Source organism: Macaca nemestrina, chromosome 12 (genome assembly GCF_043159975.1).
Source record: "Macaca nemestrina isolate mMacNem1 chromosome 12, mMacNem.hap1, whole genome shotgun sequence".
Lineage (NCBI taxonomy): Eukaryota > Metazoa > Chordata > Mammalia > Primates > Cercopithecidae > Macaca > Macaca nemestrina.
The window spans coordinates 73772975-73791500 of NC_092136.1; the positions used below are offsets into that span (position 1 = coordinate 73772975).

The following is an 18526-nucleotide window of genomic DNA, read 5'->3' on the forward strand; positions in this document are numbered from 1 at the left end:
GTCTCCCAAGTAGCTGGGATTACAGGCGCCCACCACCACACCCAGATAATTTTTATATTTTTAGTAGAAATGGGATTTCACTATGTTGGCCAGGCTGATCTCAAACTACTAACTTCAAATGATCCACCTGCCAAAGCCTCCCAAATTGCTGGGATTACAGGTGTGAGCCACCATGCCTGAAGGAGCCATAGGAATCTTTGAGCCTTAAGAACATTCCACAAGTCTTAGAAAGTTCCTAGTCTCTAGAATGGGTTGCTTTGACTCTATCTGGGTTAGTGTTAGACAGGTTTAGGAGTCTGATTTTGGCGGTGATGGTTAGGCTTTCAAACCTGAAAGTCTTAGCCTAGGGATAGATTGGGACTAATTTTGACTGAGATTGCACAAGAGCAGCTGGCCCAAACCCAAGAGGTTCAGTTAACTTTGGGAATGGATACCTATGGGTTATTGTTCATTGTGGTTATGGATGTTTAAAGTGAAATTAGGCAACTATTACTAAGCCTATTGGGATACAAAGGTGTATACTGTGAACTAGAGTTCCCTAAAGGTGAAATGAAGATGCCTGCAATTTTACTGTAGCTACCTGATTACCTCTAATTTTTGTAGCATTAATGCACTGTCTAGCTCCTGCCTATCTACCCAACTTCATCTCATACCACTTTCTACCTCACTTACTATAGTCTAGCCATATTTGCCTTTCTGTTCTCCAAATATGCAAGCTTATTCTCACTTTAGGATCCCTCTGTCCGGAATGCTCTTTCAGCTGTCCTCATCCTTCAGATTTCAGCTCAGATTTTACATGTTACCACTTGTAAGGAATCTTACTAATCCTCTATTTCAAGTATCCCCACCCCTCCCCAACTCTGTCATATCATTCTGTTAATTTCTTTAGTAATTCTCCCTTTAAAAAGTTTATTGAGATATAATTCACCAATTTAAGGTGTATAATTCAGTAGTTTTTAGTATATTCACAGAGTTGTGTAACCATCACCACAGTTTTATAACATATTCATCACTCTAAAAAGAAACTACCCACTATCACTCACTTACCATTTCTCCCTTACTTCTATGCCCTCAGCCCTAGACAACCACTAATCTTTCTGCCTATAGATTTGCCTGTTCTGAATATGTTGTATAAATGGAATCATATATAGTCTTATAATGTTTGTTTTTGTTTCACTTAGCATGCATCACTACTTAATTTGTTCTTATGGCTAAATAATATTCCATTATATAATTTATTAGTTTCCAAGGGCTGCCGTAACAATATACTACAAATTAGGTGGCTTAAGACAACAGATATTTAATATCTTATAGTACTGGAGGCTAGAAGTAAAAATCAAGGTGTTGGCGGGGCTGTGTGCTGTCTCTGAAATCTATAGGAAAGAATCTTATTCTTTACTTTTTCCCACCTTTGGTGGTTTGCTGGCAATCATTCGCATTGGCTTGTAGCTGCGTAATTCCAATCTCTGCCTTCATTGTCATGGCATTCTCCCTGTGTATCTGTATCTTTGCATGTGTATCTTATATGAACACCAGTCATATTGAATTACGAATCCACCCTACTCCGATATGACCTCGTCTTAACTAATTACATGTGCAATAACTCTATTTCTAAATAAGGTCACATTTTAAGGTATTGGGGGTTAGGGCTTCACCATATCTTTTTGGAGACATGATTCAGTCTCCAAATATATATGGATACAACAAATTTTGTTTATTCATCATTAATAGACATTTGGGTTATTTCCATATTTTGACTGCTATGAATGATGCTGTTATGAACATTCATGTATAAAACATTCATGTATAAGTGTTTATATGAACATATATTTTCAGTTATCTTGAGTATATGTATTAGTCCCTTCTCATGCTGCTATGAAGACATACCTGAGATTGAATTTATAAAGACGAGGTTTAATTGACTCACAGTTCCGCATGGCTGGGGAGGCCTCAGGAGACTTGGCGGAAGGCATCTCTTCACAGGTTGGCAGGAGAGAGAATGAGTGTCGAGCGAAGTGGGAAGCCCCTTGTAAAACCATCAGATCTCGTGATAACTCACTATCATGAGAAGAGCTTGGGGGAACTGCCCCCATAATTCAGTTATCTCCACCTGGTCCTGTCTTTGATACGTGGGGATTATTACAATTCAAGTTGAGATTTGGGTGGGGACACAGCCAAACCATATCAGTATCTGTACCTACGATTGGAATTGCTGGGTTATAATTCTGTATTTAACATTTGGAGGAACTGACAAACTATTTTTCAAAATGGCTACACTGTCTTACCGTCCTAACAGTATATGAGTATTTCAGTTTCTCCACATTCTGGTCAACACACTTTTTTTTTCCCTTAGACTTCTCGTGGATGAATTCTCTTTTTTTTTTTTTGAGATGGGGTTTCACTATGTTGCCTAGGCTGGATTTGAACTCAAGGATCCTCCCGCCTCAGCCTCCCAAGTAGCTCTACGGGTGTACATCACCACACCTGGCTAAAACTTTTTGTTATGTCTTATTTTAACCATCCTAGCAGATGTGAAGTGGTATCTCATAAATGATGTTGATTTGCATTTTCCTAATGACTAATGATGCTGAATATCTTTTCATACACGTCTTGGCCATTTGTATATCTTTGGAGAAACGATATTCAAAATTTTGCCCATTTCTGTCATTGGGTATTTTTGGTTGTTTTTGAGTTTTAAGAGTTCTTTATAGGTTCTGAATATAAGACCCCGATTGAAAAATGATTTGCAAAAATTTTCTACCATTCTGTGGATTGTCTTTGTACTTTCTTGATGGTGTGCTTTGAAGTGCAGACATTTGTTGTTGTTGTTGTTTGAGACAGAATGCCACTCTGTTGCCCAAGCTGGAGTGCAGTGGTGTGATGTCAGCCCACTTCTGCCTTGACTTCCCTGGGCTCAGGTGATTTTCCCACCTCAGCCTCCCAAGTAGCCAGGACTACAGGTGCATGCCACCACACTCAGCTAATTTTTAAATTTTTTTTAGAGATGGAGTCTCGCCATGTTTCACAGGCTGGTCCCAGGCTGGCCTTGAACTCCTAGGCTCAAGCCCCTGCCTTGGCCTCCCAAAGTGCTAGGATTACAGACATGAGCCACATGCCTGGCCAATGGAAGTTTTTATTGCTGATGAAGTCCAATTTATTTATTTTTCCTTTTGTTGCTTATGCTTTTTTAAGTTTAAATTTTAAAAGGATTAATTTTTTTTATCTTATTATTTTTTTTTTTAGTAGAAACGAGATCTCGCTATGTTGCCCAGGCTAGTCTCAAACTCCTGATCTCAAGTGATCCTCCCACCTTGGCCTCCCAAAATGCTGGAATTACTGATACGAGCCACTGTGCCTGGCCTAAGAAGATTTTTTTTTTTTTTTTTTTTAAAAAGACAGAAGCCTTGCTCTGTCGCCTAGGCTGGAGTCCAATGGCGTGATCTCGGCTCACTGCAACCTCTGCCTCTCTGGTTCAAGCCATTCTCCTGCCTCAGCCTCCCAGGTAGCTGGGACTACAGGCATGTGCCACTACGCCCGGCCAATTTTATTGTATTTTTAGTAGAAATGGGGTTTCACCATGCTGGCCAAGCTGGTCTCGAACTCCTGACCTCAAGTGATCTGCTTGCCTTGGCCTCCTAAAGTGCTGGGATTACAGATGTGAGCCATCATGCCCAGCCAAGATTTTTTAAATTGACAAGTTAAGTTGTATGTATTTATTGTGTACAACATTATATTTTGAAGTATATGTACGTTGTGGAATAGTTAAATCTAGCTAATAAATGTATTACATCACACAGTTATTTTGGTGGTAAAAACATTTAATGTCTACCATCTTTGCATTTTTCAAGAATATAATATATCATCGTTAACTGTAGTCACCATGCTATACAGTAGAGCTCTTGAACTTATTCCTGTCTAATGGTAATTATGTATCCTTTGAACAACATCTCCCCATTCCCCCTCCGCTAACCACCTCAGCCTATGGAAAGAAAATTCTGCTTTCTACTTCTGTGAGATCAACTTTTACAGATTGCACAAATGAGTGAGATCATGTGGTATTTGTCTGTGTCTGGCTTATTTCAGTTAACATAGTCTCTTCCAGGTTCATCCATTTTGTTGCAAATGATAGGATTTTATTCATTTTTATGGCTGAATAGTATTCCATTGTGTATATACACTCTATTTCCTTTATGCATTTATCCGTTAAAGGACATAGGTTGATTCCATATCTTGGCTATTGTAAATAGTGCTGCAGTAAGCATGTGAGTGCAAATATCTCTGACATACTGATTTCATTTCCTTTGGATGTATATCCATAGTGGGACTGCTGGATCATACAGTAGCTCTATTTTTGATATTTTGAGGAACCTCCATACCGTTTTACACAATGGCTGTATTAATTTACATTCCCACCAACAGTGTATAAGCATTCTCTTTTCTCCATACCCTTGCTGTGTTTTCTTTCTGATGTGTTGCATATGCTTCTGACATAGTATCTAAGAAGGCTTTGCCTAACCCAGGGTTGTGAAGATTTACTCCTGTGCTTTTTTTCTAAGATTTCTTAGTTTTTGCACTTACATTTAATTCTGTAATCCACTTAAGAGTTTTAAAAAAATCATTTTTATCACTATATTTAAGTTTTCTACAGATCATGTGCTTGTCAACATCATTATTATTATTGTTTTGAGACAGCGTTTCACTCTGTTGCCCAGGTGGAAATGCAGTGGCGCAATTTTGGCTCACTGCAACTTTGGCCTCCCAGGCTCAAGTGATTCTCCCTCCTCAGCCTCCCGACTAGCTGGACCTACAGGTGCATGCCACCACACCTGGCTACTTTTTGTATTTTTTGTAGAGATGGGGTTTCACTGTGTTGCGCAGGCTGGTCTTGAACTCCCGGGCTGAAGCCATCCTCCTGCCTTGTCCTCCAAAGTGCTGGGATTGCAGATATGAGCCACTGCACCTGGCCATGTACTTGTTAACATTAGAAATGCTTCAGTCAGGTGGGTGTGGTGGCTCAGTTGTATTAGTCCCAACACTTGAGGAGGCTGAGGTGGGAGAATTGCTTGAGCCCAGGAGTTCAAGGCGAGCCTGGGCAACATAGTGAGACCCCCATCTTTATAAAAAGGTTTTTTAAAACAGAAGTTGGGTGTGGTGGCATGCACCTGTAGTCTTAGCTACTCGGAAGGCTGAGGCAGGAGAATTGTCTGAGCCCAAGAGTTCAAGGCTGCAGTGAGCTAGGATCCCATCTGGGTGACAGAGCAAGACCCTGTCTCTAAAACAGAAAGGGAGAGAGAAAAAAGGAAGGAAGGAAGGGAGGGAGGGAGGGAGGAAAGGAAGGAAGGAGAAATGCTGTAGTTATTATAGTAAGACTATACTAAAGCTTTCAGATTAGGTGTTAGTTCAAGCTAATTTTTAAATGAATCACTGAAATGTATAAATATTGACTATATCTTCTAGGAATCACTTGGAGTTAATTTTTTGTGTATGGTGTAAGGAAAGGGTCCAGCATCATTTTTTTGCACATGGGTATATGGTTATCCCAGCATTTTATAATTCATATTATTGTCTTGGCATTTTTTGCTTATTGTATGTCTTTTGCCACTAGAATATAAACTCGATGAAGGCAGGAAACTTGTCAGGTTCATCGCTGTTCTGATTACTATTGCTGTATCAGAAATCACCCCAAAATGTAGTGCCTGGAAACATCATTTTATTATGCTCATAGAATCTTTTGCTTTGGAATTTGGATAGGGCACAGTGGGAATGGCTTATGTCTGTTCCGTGATGTCTGGCATCCCCACTGGAAAGTCTCAATAACTGGAACCTGGTCATCTCTAGGCATCTTTAAGCACATGTCTGGCTGTTGCTTCTGGCCATCTGTTGGGACTTTCGCAGGGGCAGTGGACTAGAGTGCTTGCATGTGGTCTATGTATATGGCCTGGGCTTCCTCACAGCCTGGTGTCTCCAGGTAGTCGGACTTCTTACATAGCAGCTCAAGGCTCCAAAAACTTGTGTTCCAGCACAGTGTAGAGCCAATTGCCTTTTCTGACTAGCCTCAGAAGTCAAGCAGTGAATCACTGGCCATACCAGATTCAAGGGGTGGACTCTACTTCTCAATGAGAGAATGTAGAAGAGCATATGGAATGGGAGATGCTGTCTCAGCCATCTTTGGAAAATATAATATGCCACAATTATTCTCTCTTCAGTGTCAGGCACACAGTGAATGCCAATACATATTTATTGAATGAATACCAAGCACTATGGTTTATGTTTGTTTGTTTTGAAATAGAGTCTTATCACCCAGGCTGGAGTGCAGTGGTTCAAACATGGCTTCCTGTAGCCTTGACCTCCTGGGCTCAAGGGATCCTCCCACCTCAGCCTTGTGAGTAGCTGGGACCACAGGTACATGCCACCATGCTAGCTGATTTTTTTATTTTGGAGAGATGGGATCTTGCCATGTTGACCAGGCTGGTCTTGAATGTCTGGACTCAAGCAGTCCTCCTGCCTCAGCCTTCCAAAGTACTGGAATTATAGGCATGAGCCACCAAGCTCGGCCTCACTATTTTCACAAACATTTCTCTCACATAATTTTTTTTTTTTTTTTTGATGGAGTCTTGCTCCGTCACCCAGGCCAGAGTGCAGTGGTGGAACTTGGCCCACTGCAACCTCTACCTTCCAGGTTCAAGCGATTCTCCTGCTTCAGCCTCCCAAATAGTGGGGATTACAGGCACCCGCCACCATGCCCGGCTAATTTTTGCATTTTTAGTAGAGACAGGGTTTCACAGTCTTGGCCAGGCTGGTCTTGAACTCCTGACCTGGTGATCCGCCCGCCTCAGCCTCCCAAAGTGCTGAGATTACAGGCTTGAGCCAGTGTGCCTGGCCTCATACTGTTTTCTTTAGCATTATTTCAGGCTATGTCATACAATAGTAAACCTGACAGACAAGCCCCCCCCCCCCCCAACCAATTGATTTAAACAAGATAATTTCAGATTGTGAAAATGCTGTGAAAGAATTAAGTTAGGTTAGAGAAAGCAGTATGGGCAATACATTGTACTCATCCTGGGGAACATTATGGGTGGAACTGATCAGGAGGGAAGATTAATGAATTAAAATGGGAAGCTATAATTAATCATACATGTAGGAAGTGTATCTTGTAAGAAGTCATATATGTTGTTGTTCTTTTTTTTTTTTTTTTGAGATGGAGTCTTGCTCTATTGCCCAGGCTGGAGTGCAATGACACAATCTCGACTCACTGCAACCTCCGCCTGCCGGATTCAAGCAATTCTCCTGCCTCAGCCTCCCAAGTAGCTGGGGCTACAGGCACGTGCCACCATGCCTGGCTAACTTTTTGTATTTTTAGTAGAGATGGGGTTTCACCTTGCTGGCCAGGCTGGTCTCGAACTCCTGACCTCGTGATCTGCCTGCCTCGGCCTCCTAACATTTTGGGATTACAGGCGTGAGCCACTGTGCCGAGCCTGTTGTCATTCTTATTTAAGAATATTTTACATTTTGTTTATTAAAAAATGTTTGGCTTAGGCTGGGCGCGGTGGCTAATGCCTGTAATCCTAGCACTTTGGGAGGCCGAGGCGGGCGGATTGCCTGAGCTCAGCAGTTTGAGACCAGCCCGGGCAACATGATGAAACCCCGTCTCTACTAAAATACGAAAAAGTAGCCAGCGCGTGCCTGTAGTCCCAGCTACTTGGGAGGCTGAGGCAGGAAAATTGCTTCAACCTGGAGGCAGAGATTGCAGTGAGCTGAGATTGCACCACTGCACTCCAGCCTGGCGACAGAGCGAGACTCTTATCTCCCAAAAAAAAAAAAAAAAAGTTTGGCTTAGATTAGATAAAACATGTTTTAGACTCAAAAAAATAGGCAGGAATTCTTTCCTTTTTTTTTTTTGAGATAGAGTTTTGCTCTTGTTGCCCAGGCTGGAGTGCAATGGCACAAGCCTGGCTCACTGCAACCTCTGCCTCCCAGGTTCAAGCAATTCTGCTTCAGACTCCTGAGTAGCTGCGATTATAGGCATGCACCACCACGCCCGGCTAATTTTGTATTTTTAATAGAGATGAGGTTTCTCTATGTTGGTTAGGCTGGTCTCGAACTCTCGACCTCAGGTGATCCGCCTGCCTTGGCCTCCCAAAGTGCTGGGATTACAGATGTGAGCCACCGTGTCCGGCCGCAGGAATTCTTTTTTAAAATAAGAGTTTGCTTTGAATTTTCTGTTAATAATATAAGAGAGAAGAACTGGGGTCAATTTGGGGAGACAGGTACGTAGAGGACAATGACTGATGATATGGGCAGGACTATTAGTTGTGGATAAAAAATACTGCATTTGGCCAGCAAGCTTGAGAGCATCTTGGGCATGGTACCTGCCTATCACGTCTTCCCTTAGCATGGTCCAAACTAGCATCAACAAACCAAAATGTTCATGGATCTGTTAGCTCATTTATTCTTCTAACACAATTGTTGTAATGGAAAGAAACATCAAAGGGCAAAGAGGAGGAATCAGCAAAAATCCTGACTAGGGCACCTTTTTGTACTCAAGGAGTTAACAGTCCAGAGCGGATGCCTCATATGTAAAATAAGTAGTTAGAATGCAGGGTGATACATGCTGTAATAATGGATATGAGATAAGATTTGTTAGAGCTTAGAAGGCAGAGGCTCATTGTCTAGGCATGATGGCTCACTCCTGTAATCCCAGCATTTTGGGAGGCCAAGGCAGGAGGATCGCTTGAGCCCAGGGGTTCGAGGCCAGGCTGGCAGAAGGAGGGGCATATACAAAGGAATAAAGGGAACTGTAGAATGTTTCATAAGGATGAAGATAGTGTAGGTATGATGGGGAATGGTCAGAGATACAGGGCCCAGAACAAGAAGGGTTTTACCTGTCATACCTAGAGATTTGAAGTTGATCCTTAGGGGATGAGAAGCTACTGAAAGCTTTGTTACACTTATTATTATTATTTTGTCTTTTTTTACCCCCGCTTTTTGTGGAGAACGGGATCTCACTATATTGCCCAGGCAGGTCTCAAACTCCTGGGCTCAAGCTATCCTCCCGCCTCTGCCTCCCTGAGAGCTGGGATTACAAACATGAGCCACCGTGCCTGGCGCTACTGAAAGATTTATAACAAGGAATTATATTTCAGGCAAGACTCTCTAGCAACTTTTTCAACATCAACAGTGACTAATAGGCATTGCAAATTTAATATGCCCCAAAACCTAACTCCTGACTTCTCCCCTCAACACCTGCTTTTCCTGCTTTTCCCCTATCTCGGTGAATTGCAGCTTGCTTCTTTGGGTTGCCTAGTGCAGTCATTTTTGACTCTTCTTTCTCTTACACCTCACCACAGTATATCAGCAAATCTTCTTGTTTCTCACTTTAAAATATACCCAGAATTCATCCACTAATTACTACCTGCACTGCTACCGCCCCAAACTGAGCCACCAATCATCTCTAGGCTGGGTTATTGCAATAGCCTCCTAACTGGTCTCCTTGCTTCCTCCCTTGCTCCCCTACAGTATATCGTCCACATAACCTCAGATCCTTCCAAAAGGTGAGATCATGTTACCTCTGCTCTCAAGTTTCTAATGGCTTCTTAAAGTCCTATGGTAGCCACAAAGCCCTATGTGCCTGGTACTCTGCCCTCTCTCGCCTACTACTGTCCTTATTTCACTGCAGCACACTGGCCTCCTTTCTTTTCCTTGGATCTTGCTGACCATCCTGCGTCAGAACCTTGGCATTCGTTGGACTGTCTGCCTAGAACATTGTTTCCCAAGATATCCACCTTGCTGGCTCCCTCCCTCTGTGCAGGGCTCTGCTAATGAGGCCTTCCCTAATCACCTTATATAAAATAGCAAAACTTCTCAGGCACCCTCTGTCCTCCTTACCTTACTTAATTTTGTTTCCATAAACTTACTGTCATCTGAGATTATATATATTTATTGTGTGTCTCATTTCTAGAATGTAAGCTCCAAGAGCAGACTTGCTTTATTCACTATTCTGTCACTAAGGCATAGAACATAAAGTAATCACTCAGTAAAGTTTTGTTGACTGAATGACTTGATTTGCATTTTTTAAACTTCACTTTGGCAGCATCATGGATAATGAAGGTGAAGTGGGGAGGAGAAGAGGAATTGATACTTGGAATTGAAATAGTCTAGTCAAGAGATTTGGAGGGCATGGAGTCAAGAATTACTTGGGAAGGAGAGCTGATGAGACTTGGCAACTCACTGGATAGGAAGAAGTGAAGGATAATGACTCCCAGATTTCTGGCTTGGGTGGTTTGAGCAGATGATGTTATAGTCAGGGATGGATGAAATAAACCAAGGAAAATATGTAGTAGGGTGACCAGCCACCCTGGGTTTGCCCAGGATGGTTGATTTTGTCACTGCAAGTTCCACATCCCAAGAAACCCCTCAGACCCAGGCAGACAGGAATGGTCAGTCACTCTAATACAGAGAGTGAAAAGATAGCTGAAGGCAGAACACCAACAGTTAAGGAAAGGGAGGAGGTAGAGAAGTCTCTTCAGAAAGTGAAGCAGAAGCAGTGAGAGGGGTAGCAGGAGACTCAGTGGGTCATGGTTTCATGGAAGCTGAGAGAGCAGGCTCTTCAAGAAGAGAGTGAACAGCAATGTAGGTTGAGTTTCTCTGGGGATTTTTAAATTTCTAGCTGTGCTTGGCAGAAGTATATTATAGAGAGACTGTAAATGTTTCTTGAAATAAAAGACATGTTATGTCTCTTTTTGTTGTTTTTAAACTGGATTGTTGAAGGGAGCCAACTTCTGATACTTGCTGGATCATAGGGTAAAAATGAATTTAGAGATTTTACTAAAAGCAGCATTATTTCTGCATTTAGTATTTGGCTATCTCAGGTTAATGAATTATTCTGAATACTGGGCGATGTGAGTAAGCTGTTACATTCTGCAATTCTGAATCGGCATTAAATCTGAGTAATCTTAAAATTGGAATTTCAGAGCTGGACATTTGTGATCATATACTTAGTAGTTCTTAATGTTTTGGAGTAATTCACTCTTCAGAATCCATCGAAAACTCTCACACATCTCCTCCCAAAAAAGCACATAAACATTTGCTGAAACTTTAGGGTTGGAGGGTTATAGATGGCCACCTGAATCCCAGGTTGAAAGAATCACTAATCTAATATAACCCTCCTGTTCACACCTTGGGATATTAAGAGGCCTAGACAAATTAATTATCTTATCCAGAGCTTAGACAGTTACCAAACTACTTCTTGATTCAGTGTTCTATTTATTATGTATCATTGCCACTGTTTTAATGCAGGTTCAGTCCCTCTTGGTCTATTATTAATCTTATTTCAGTTAATATACTGATCACTGTGCCAGCTCCATACAAGTGGACTCTACTCCCCATGTCCTGTCTACAGTCCATCCTTTTTTTAACTGACCATAAGCCAAGCAAAAATGCTACTGTTCAGAAAATTTGATGGACTACCAGATTTCATATATCTTTTAAGTCATTAATTAAGAGTTGATCATGTAAGAACTCTTACTGATGACTTACTTGTGGCTTGTTTTCTTTGGAACAGGATGCTGTATGATTATGTTGAAAGGAAACGAAAAGAAAATTCAGGAGCCCAACTGCATGTTACCTATTTGGTGTCTGGCAGTCTCATTCAGAATGGACATTCCGTAAGTTCTCAGAGCCTTGTAATGAGCTTAAATGTGTTTGTGTTATGAAGAGTGTTATAGTTTAGGGGAGAGAAAAAAACCAAGATTCTGTGTTATAGTAGTTTTAAAGAGCTGTTTGATGGCGATGATTATTTTGGGTGTTTAGACTAAATCTAAAACTGAGAAGTTTGGGTAATATCTTGGCTGTGATGCAGAGACTGTATCATTATTATGCAATAAGATGTTAGGAGACTGCTTCTGTTATTCCCTATATCTCTTTTTCCCTCTTGAAGGTATATGGGGAACAATGGTGCTTAATTTTATACCTGTTCAAATTTCAAATCACGAATACAAGTGTTCAAAAATTATAATTTCTTTAACTGAACTTCATTTTAATTTTGAACATTCATTTGGGTAGGCTTACGTCTAAGTGCCTAAAGGGTAAGGGTTTTTGGCAGGAGCATGGCTAATGCAGTGCATAGGGTGGGAACATTTTATTCTCCTTCCTCTTCTTTTTGTAGTCCCACCTGGTATCTGGTCATCTGGCACCGCAGGTGACTGCTGGATTTCATCATCCTGACTGTAAAGCTTTCTCAGGTCTGCTTGATTTTTTTCTTAGCTATTTTCATGTCCCTCTCAGGGGCACAGGGATCATTCTGTTACTCCCATGCCTTGGTGGGTACCAGAAGCTCTGCTAAGATGTCTTGTTCCCTCTCCTGCACCACACTGGGCCTTGGGAACTTTAATAATTCCCCTCTCTGGCGTCCTCCCAAAAGTAAGGCATACCTCCTCTGTTCTCACTTCCTCAGACTTCCTGTCTGAAGGTTCTTTTGGGCATAAAAAGCCCCATGGGACTTTGCCCAAAGGTCAGGTGGCCCCTTCTCAAAGATCTACTACGTTTTCCTCTTTCCTTTGATTTTCCCTCAGAATCATAAGTTCAGAGCCCTGATTTGTCGAAATATTGACTGGATTTGTTTTTTAGCAATTGAGTCTCAAGCATGTGAGATTTAAAACTGAAATGTCAGGCTGGGTACAGTGCCTCGCTCCTGTAATCTCAGCCCTTTGGGAAGCTGGGTTAGGAGAATCACTTGAGCCCAGGAGTTCGAGACCAGCCTGGGCAACCTAGCGAAACCCCATCTCTACAAAAAATACAAAAACTAGCCGGGCATGGTGGCATGCGCCTGTAGTCCCGCCTGCTCAGGAGGCTGAAGTGGGAAGGATCACTTGAGCCCATAAGGTCAAGGCTGCAGTGAGCTGTGATTGCACCACTGTACTCCAGCTTGGGTGATATAAAATAAAACTGGAATGTCAGTTTAGTAATTTACAAGGAGCAACAAAACTGCTAGAAGGATCAGATACTTAATACTCTCTAGCCAACATATTCTTTTCTTGTTTGCAAGCTATTTGGCAAGCCAAATGATAACCAAGATATTTGCAAGTGTAAAATAAGATGTCATTTATATCTCTGAAGCAAAGTTAAACAGATGTGACTCATTTACTTTCAGAGATAAACCTGCCTCCAGAGTTCTGCCACTCTAGAGCTCTTGAATGGTTATTGTCAAAGATTATAGCTGATTGTCATATTTTCTTCTGTTTACAGGGTCAACTAACCTTCTGTCTCTTTCTTTAGTTATGTCAATACCCTCAATCTAGTCATATTTAAGCCTTTACTTGGGAATCTTTATATTTCTTTAAAGCAGTAATTTTTTTTCTTTTTTTGGTCACTGAGAATCTGAAAGAAAAATGCATATGTTGACATTCATAAAATTTTGAGTTCATGGATCTTCTGGAATAGGATCCCAAGTTAATAATTTGTGTTTTAAGATAATATAGATTTTTACTCAAACTGACCCATTATAACAGGGGCTCTTAATTTAGGATTCTTGGACAGTCTTCATGGTTGGTCTTCAGAGTCCAGAGTTTTCTTGGATGACACTGAAAGTGTTCAAATTGTGTTCCTCAGTGCATATTTCTGAGACCATTTTTCAAAATGATGTATAACCTATAATCAGTTAAAAACTTCTAAGCCATGGCTTGCTTATAAAAAGGTTTTCTGTTTCTAAGTATAAGATGGCATTTAAATTCTGCCTATCTTTTTTTAGCAGGAGAATGCTTTTTCAAACAAAATCTTAATCAGAGTTCTATATGTAAAATTTATTAAGAGCGTGGTTGCTGTGGTTGAAGTGGTTGTGAGGATTTTGGAGCCCTGGACTTGCCCTCCCAATAGCCTCACTGGGAAGCTCTGTGGAGCCCTGTGGAATTAACTGACCAAATGTGGATGCTTACCTATGCTTTTTTTCCCTTAAAGGGAATCCTAAGGAAAGGCAAATTCTTAAGCATTATGTCAGGTTTTGTTCTTTTAATTCTTGTATTAATAATTTCCTTTTCAAGTTTTTAGTGCTTCTAGAAAGAAAAAAAGACATTACACGGCTTTGTATGGAATTTTTAATCATTTTTATTTTTATTTATTTTTTGAGACAGGGTCTCACTTTGTCACCCAGGCTATAGTGCAGTGGCAGAATCTCGGTTCACTGTAGCCTCAACCTCCTGGGTTTAAGCCATCCTCCTGCCTCAACCCCGCAAGTAGCTGGGATTACAGGTGCTCGCCACCATGCCCAGCTAATTTTTGTATTTTTTGTAGGGGTAGGGTTTTGTCACGTTGCCCAGGCTGGTCTCGAACTTCTAAGCTCAAGTGATCTGCCCTTCTCGGCCTTTCAAAGTGCTAGGATTACAGAAGTGAGCCACTGTGCCTGACCTGGATTTTTTTAAATGTAAATAATTTTTATTTTTCCAATGATTATTATAAAAAATGTTTAAAAATATATAGAACGTGAAAGCTTCCTTCACATCTCATTCCAGAGATTCTTCCAGAGGATTATTTGAAAATTTCAAGGAAATATTTGGCTGGTTCTTTTTGTAATGTGAAGAACTGTCAACCTGATCTATGCTTTATGGGTTCCCTATTAGCTTTTCATCTAATGATTTTAGCTGAAATTAGTTTTAATCATTGCCTAAATCATTAATTCACTAAAGGTTACAAAATGGTGATGTTTTGCCTTGAACTCCTGGGCCCAAGTGATCCCCTTGCCTCAGCCTCCTGAGTAGCTAGGGCTGCAGACATGCACCACCATGCCTGGCTAATTTTTTACTTTTATTTTTGTTAGAGACGAGGTCTCACTATGTTGCCCAGGCTGGGTTTTTTTGTTGTTGTTTTTGAGACGGAGTCTTGCTCCGTCGCCCAGGGTGGAGTGCAGTGGCGCGATCTCGGCTCACTGCAAGCTCTGCCTCCTGGGTTCACGCCATTCTCCTGCCTCAGCCTCCTGAGTAGCTGGGACTACAGGTGCCCGCCACCACGCCCAGCTAATTTTTTGTATTTTAATAGAAATGGGGTTTCACTGTGTTAGCCAGGATGGTCTCGATCTCCTGACCTCATGATCCACCCGCCTCAGCCTCCCAAAGTGTTGGGATTACAGGTGTGAGCCACCGCACCTGGCCGACTGGTCTTAAACTTCTGGGCTCAAATGATCCTCATGCTTCTGCCTCCCTAAGTGCTGGGATTACAGCCATGAACCACGACACCTGGCCTTTCTGTTTTTTTAGCCGTAATTTTTCTATGAAGAATTTTCTCTCATCAGCTAGCCATGTTTTCCCTGTTCTGCTAAGAACAGGGGGCTTACCCCCTCCTAGGCTCTGGGTTTGTGGATGCTCCCTAACTCCCATGTCCACAAGGAACCCATTGAATCAGAGCTCTACTCTGGTCTGCATTGTTTTAGCACCAGCTGGCATTTCCATTCTGTTGTTTTTTATGTACTTTCAGTATCCCCCGAGGCAGTATATAGCCACTCTGACCTGTCTGGTCTATTCAGATCTTCTCATGAGGTGCGAATTACTGTTTTTAGGGCTCTTTACTGCAAAGCTTCATAGGTTTTGAGTGATTCATTCCTAATGGTCTGTACTTTTTATAATCTCTGTAATTTTTAGTGTGCAGTTTTACAGAACCTGACTTTTTTCTTCCCTTAAATAAACCAGTAAAAATGACATTTTTAGGACTGCCTGTTTTAAGAGAAAACACATTATGAGAACATTAATAATCCCAGCTCAAACTTATGGTTACACTTTTTAAAATACTTATTTGATGTTTAGATTGCTCTTTTTTTTATGTTGTGAATTTTGGTGATTCTGAACATTAACAAAAATATCTATTTGCTTTACACAAGTATACAAGGTTTCGACAAGCAAAACCAGTATTATTACCAACAATTTGATTACTGAAAATAAGATTTCTTTGCAGTTCTTTGTCTGTAGGATATGTCCTGCTAAGGATGCACAGTCATCCTGTATTTTAGAATCACTTGAAATAATTCCTCACTCTACTGAAGCCACCAATTCAATATCTAGTTAAATTCAATTTTTTTTTTTTCCATTTTGCTTTCAATTCATAGGTTCCCTCCTTTCCCTTACAGGTAACTATTACGTTGGGTTTGCCTTCTCCTTCCTTTTTTTTTTTTCAGATGGAATTTCACTCTGTCGCCCAGGCGTTGGAGTGCAGTGGTGCGATCTCAGCTCACTGCACCCTCTGCCTCCCGGGTTTAAGCAATTCTCCTCCTCAGTCTTCCAAGTAGCTGGGATTACAGGCACCCACCACCATGCTCGGCTAATATTTTTTTGTGTTTTAGTAGAGACGGGGCTTCGCCATCTTGGCCAGGCTGATCTTGAACTCCTGACCTCGTGATCCACCCACCTCAAACTCCCAAAGTGCTGGGATTACAGGCGTGAGCCATTGCGCCTGGCCTGTTGTATATATTTTTAATATAAGAAAATATATATTAATTTTGCCTCTCTTTCTTAGATAGATGTTTTCATACGTGCAACCTATTTTGCACTCTGGTTTTTTTTTTTTACATAACAGTAGATTCAGAGCATCACTCCACAGCAGTTATAGAAATATTCCTCATTATTATAGCCACATAGTGCCACATTGATAGATATACCTTAGCTTATTCAGCAATCCTTTATTGGTAGTTGTTATTTACGATCTTTGGCTATTACAGATATTAATAGTGCTGTAGTGAATAGCTTAGTGTCTATGTGTTTTGTATATTTTTGCTAGTGTGTTTTAGGGTTACATTCCTAGAGTAGAATTGCTTGGTCAAAGGGTGAGTGCATGTGTACTTTTGTTGGATATTGCCAAATATCACTCTGTTTCTTGTTCCCACCAACAATGTATGAAAGTTCCTGTTTCCGTACAGCATATGTTATCATATGTTTTAGGGATATTTATATTTCTTTTTCTGTGAACTATCTGTTCCTACCACTTGCCCTTTTTTTTTTTTTTTTTTCCTTTTTTAAGATGGAGTCTTACTCTGTCACCAGGCTGGAGTGCAGTGGCACAATCTCAGCTCACTGAAACCTCCACCTCCCGGAATTAAGCGACTTTCCTGCCTCAGCCTCCCAAGTAGCTGGGACTACAGGCACGCACCACCACGCCTAGCTAATTTTTGTATTTTTAGTAGAAACGGGGTTTCACCATGTTGGCCAGGAAGATCTCCATCTCTTGACCTCATGATCTGCCTGCCTCAGCCTCCCAAAGTACTGGGATTACAGGCATGAGCCACTGCGTCTGGCCTCTCTTGCCCATTTTCTAAAGGGTTGTTAGTCTTTGTTTTCTTTATTTTTAGAAGTTGCATATTAACCCTTTGTGATGTAAGTTGCAGATTTTTTTTCCACTTTATTGTTTGTTTTTGTACTAAATTTTTTTTTTCATTTAAATTTTTTTTTTATAGATTATTTCAGTTATTTCTGGATTTCAAATTATACTTAGGAAATGTTCCCTCTTTCTTAGGTTATAGCCGGTTATAGAATTCACACATGTTTTCATGTGCATGTGTGTGTTCTTTTCTTTTTTTTTGAGACCAGGTGTCACTCTTGTCGCCTAGGCTGGAGTGCAGTGGCACAATCTTAGCTCACTGCAACCTCCGCCTCCCAGGTTCAAGTGATTCTCCTGCCTCACCCTCCTGAGTAGCTGGGATTACAGGCGCCTGCCACCACACCCAGCTAATTTTTGTATTTTTAGTAGAGACAGGGCCTCACCATGTTGGCCAAGGTGGTCTCAAACTCCTGACCTCAGGTGATCCACCCACTTCAGCCTCCCAAAGTGCTGGGATTACAGGCATGAGTCACCGCACTCAGCCTCATTTTTTACATTTAAATCTCTGATCTATTTAGAATTTATTTTGGTATATGGTATGAGGAACAGATCCAATTTTTATGTGGCTCCATATGATTATACAGTAATTCTTATTAAATCACTCACTAAAAAGCCTTTGCTCACACTGATTTGAGATGCTTTATTTTTTAAATTGTAGTACTGAAATCTGTACTAGATCACTTTTCTTAACCTTGTTGAGAAGTTTTAAGATAAGCAAATTATTTTTTTCCTGAAAGTAAGCAAATTAAAAGTGAGTCTGACTTTATTAAATTATAACATATATTTTAAGGAGTGCCTGGTGTTTTCCTAATTCACATCCAAGCACAATTGAATTATTGGGGCAAGGAAATTAAAATTGCAGATTCTTACATTAAGCACTAATCAAGTGTTGTTTTCTTACAGTGCCACAAGGTTGCAGTAGTGAGAGAAGATAAATTGGAAGGTAAGTGTTTTAGTGACTTAGCAAGTTTTCCTCTTATGGCATCAATGTAGGTGCAATAAAAAATCTGCCTCTAACATCTGCATATATTTAGCTATTTAACTGAATAGCCCAATAGTCATTTTATTAGTAGTTTTTGAAGCATGTTAAAATATGATACTACATCTGCCTAACTTCCCATTTTTAGGGCCAATAGCTGCTGACATTTATAAAGCACTTTTATCATAGAATTTCAAA

General features: G+C 40.8%; 1 protein-coding gene across 1 annotated transcript in view; it reads left to right on the forward strand.

Moving 5' to 3' along the window:
* Window positions 1-18526, forward strand: part of LOC105468744 (DNA polymerase delta 3, accessory subunit) — a 51774-nt gene that overhangs the window by 2474 nt on the left and 30774 nt on the right. Inside the window, exons 3-4 of the mRNA XM_011719064.3 lie at window positions 11561-11663; window positions 18253-18292. Coding sequence (XP_011717366.2) covers window positions 11561-11663; window positions 18253-18292 — 143 coding nt within the window. The remainder of the gene's footprint in view (window positions 1-11560; window positions 11664-18252; window positions 18293-18526) is intronic.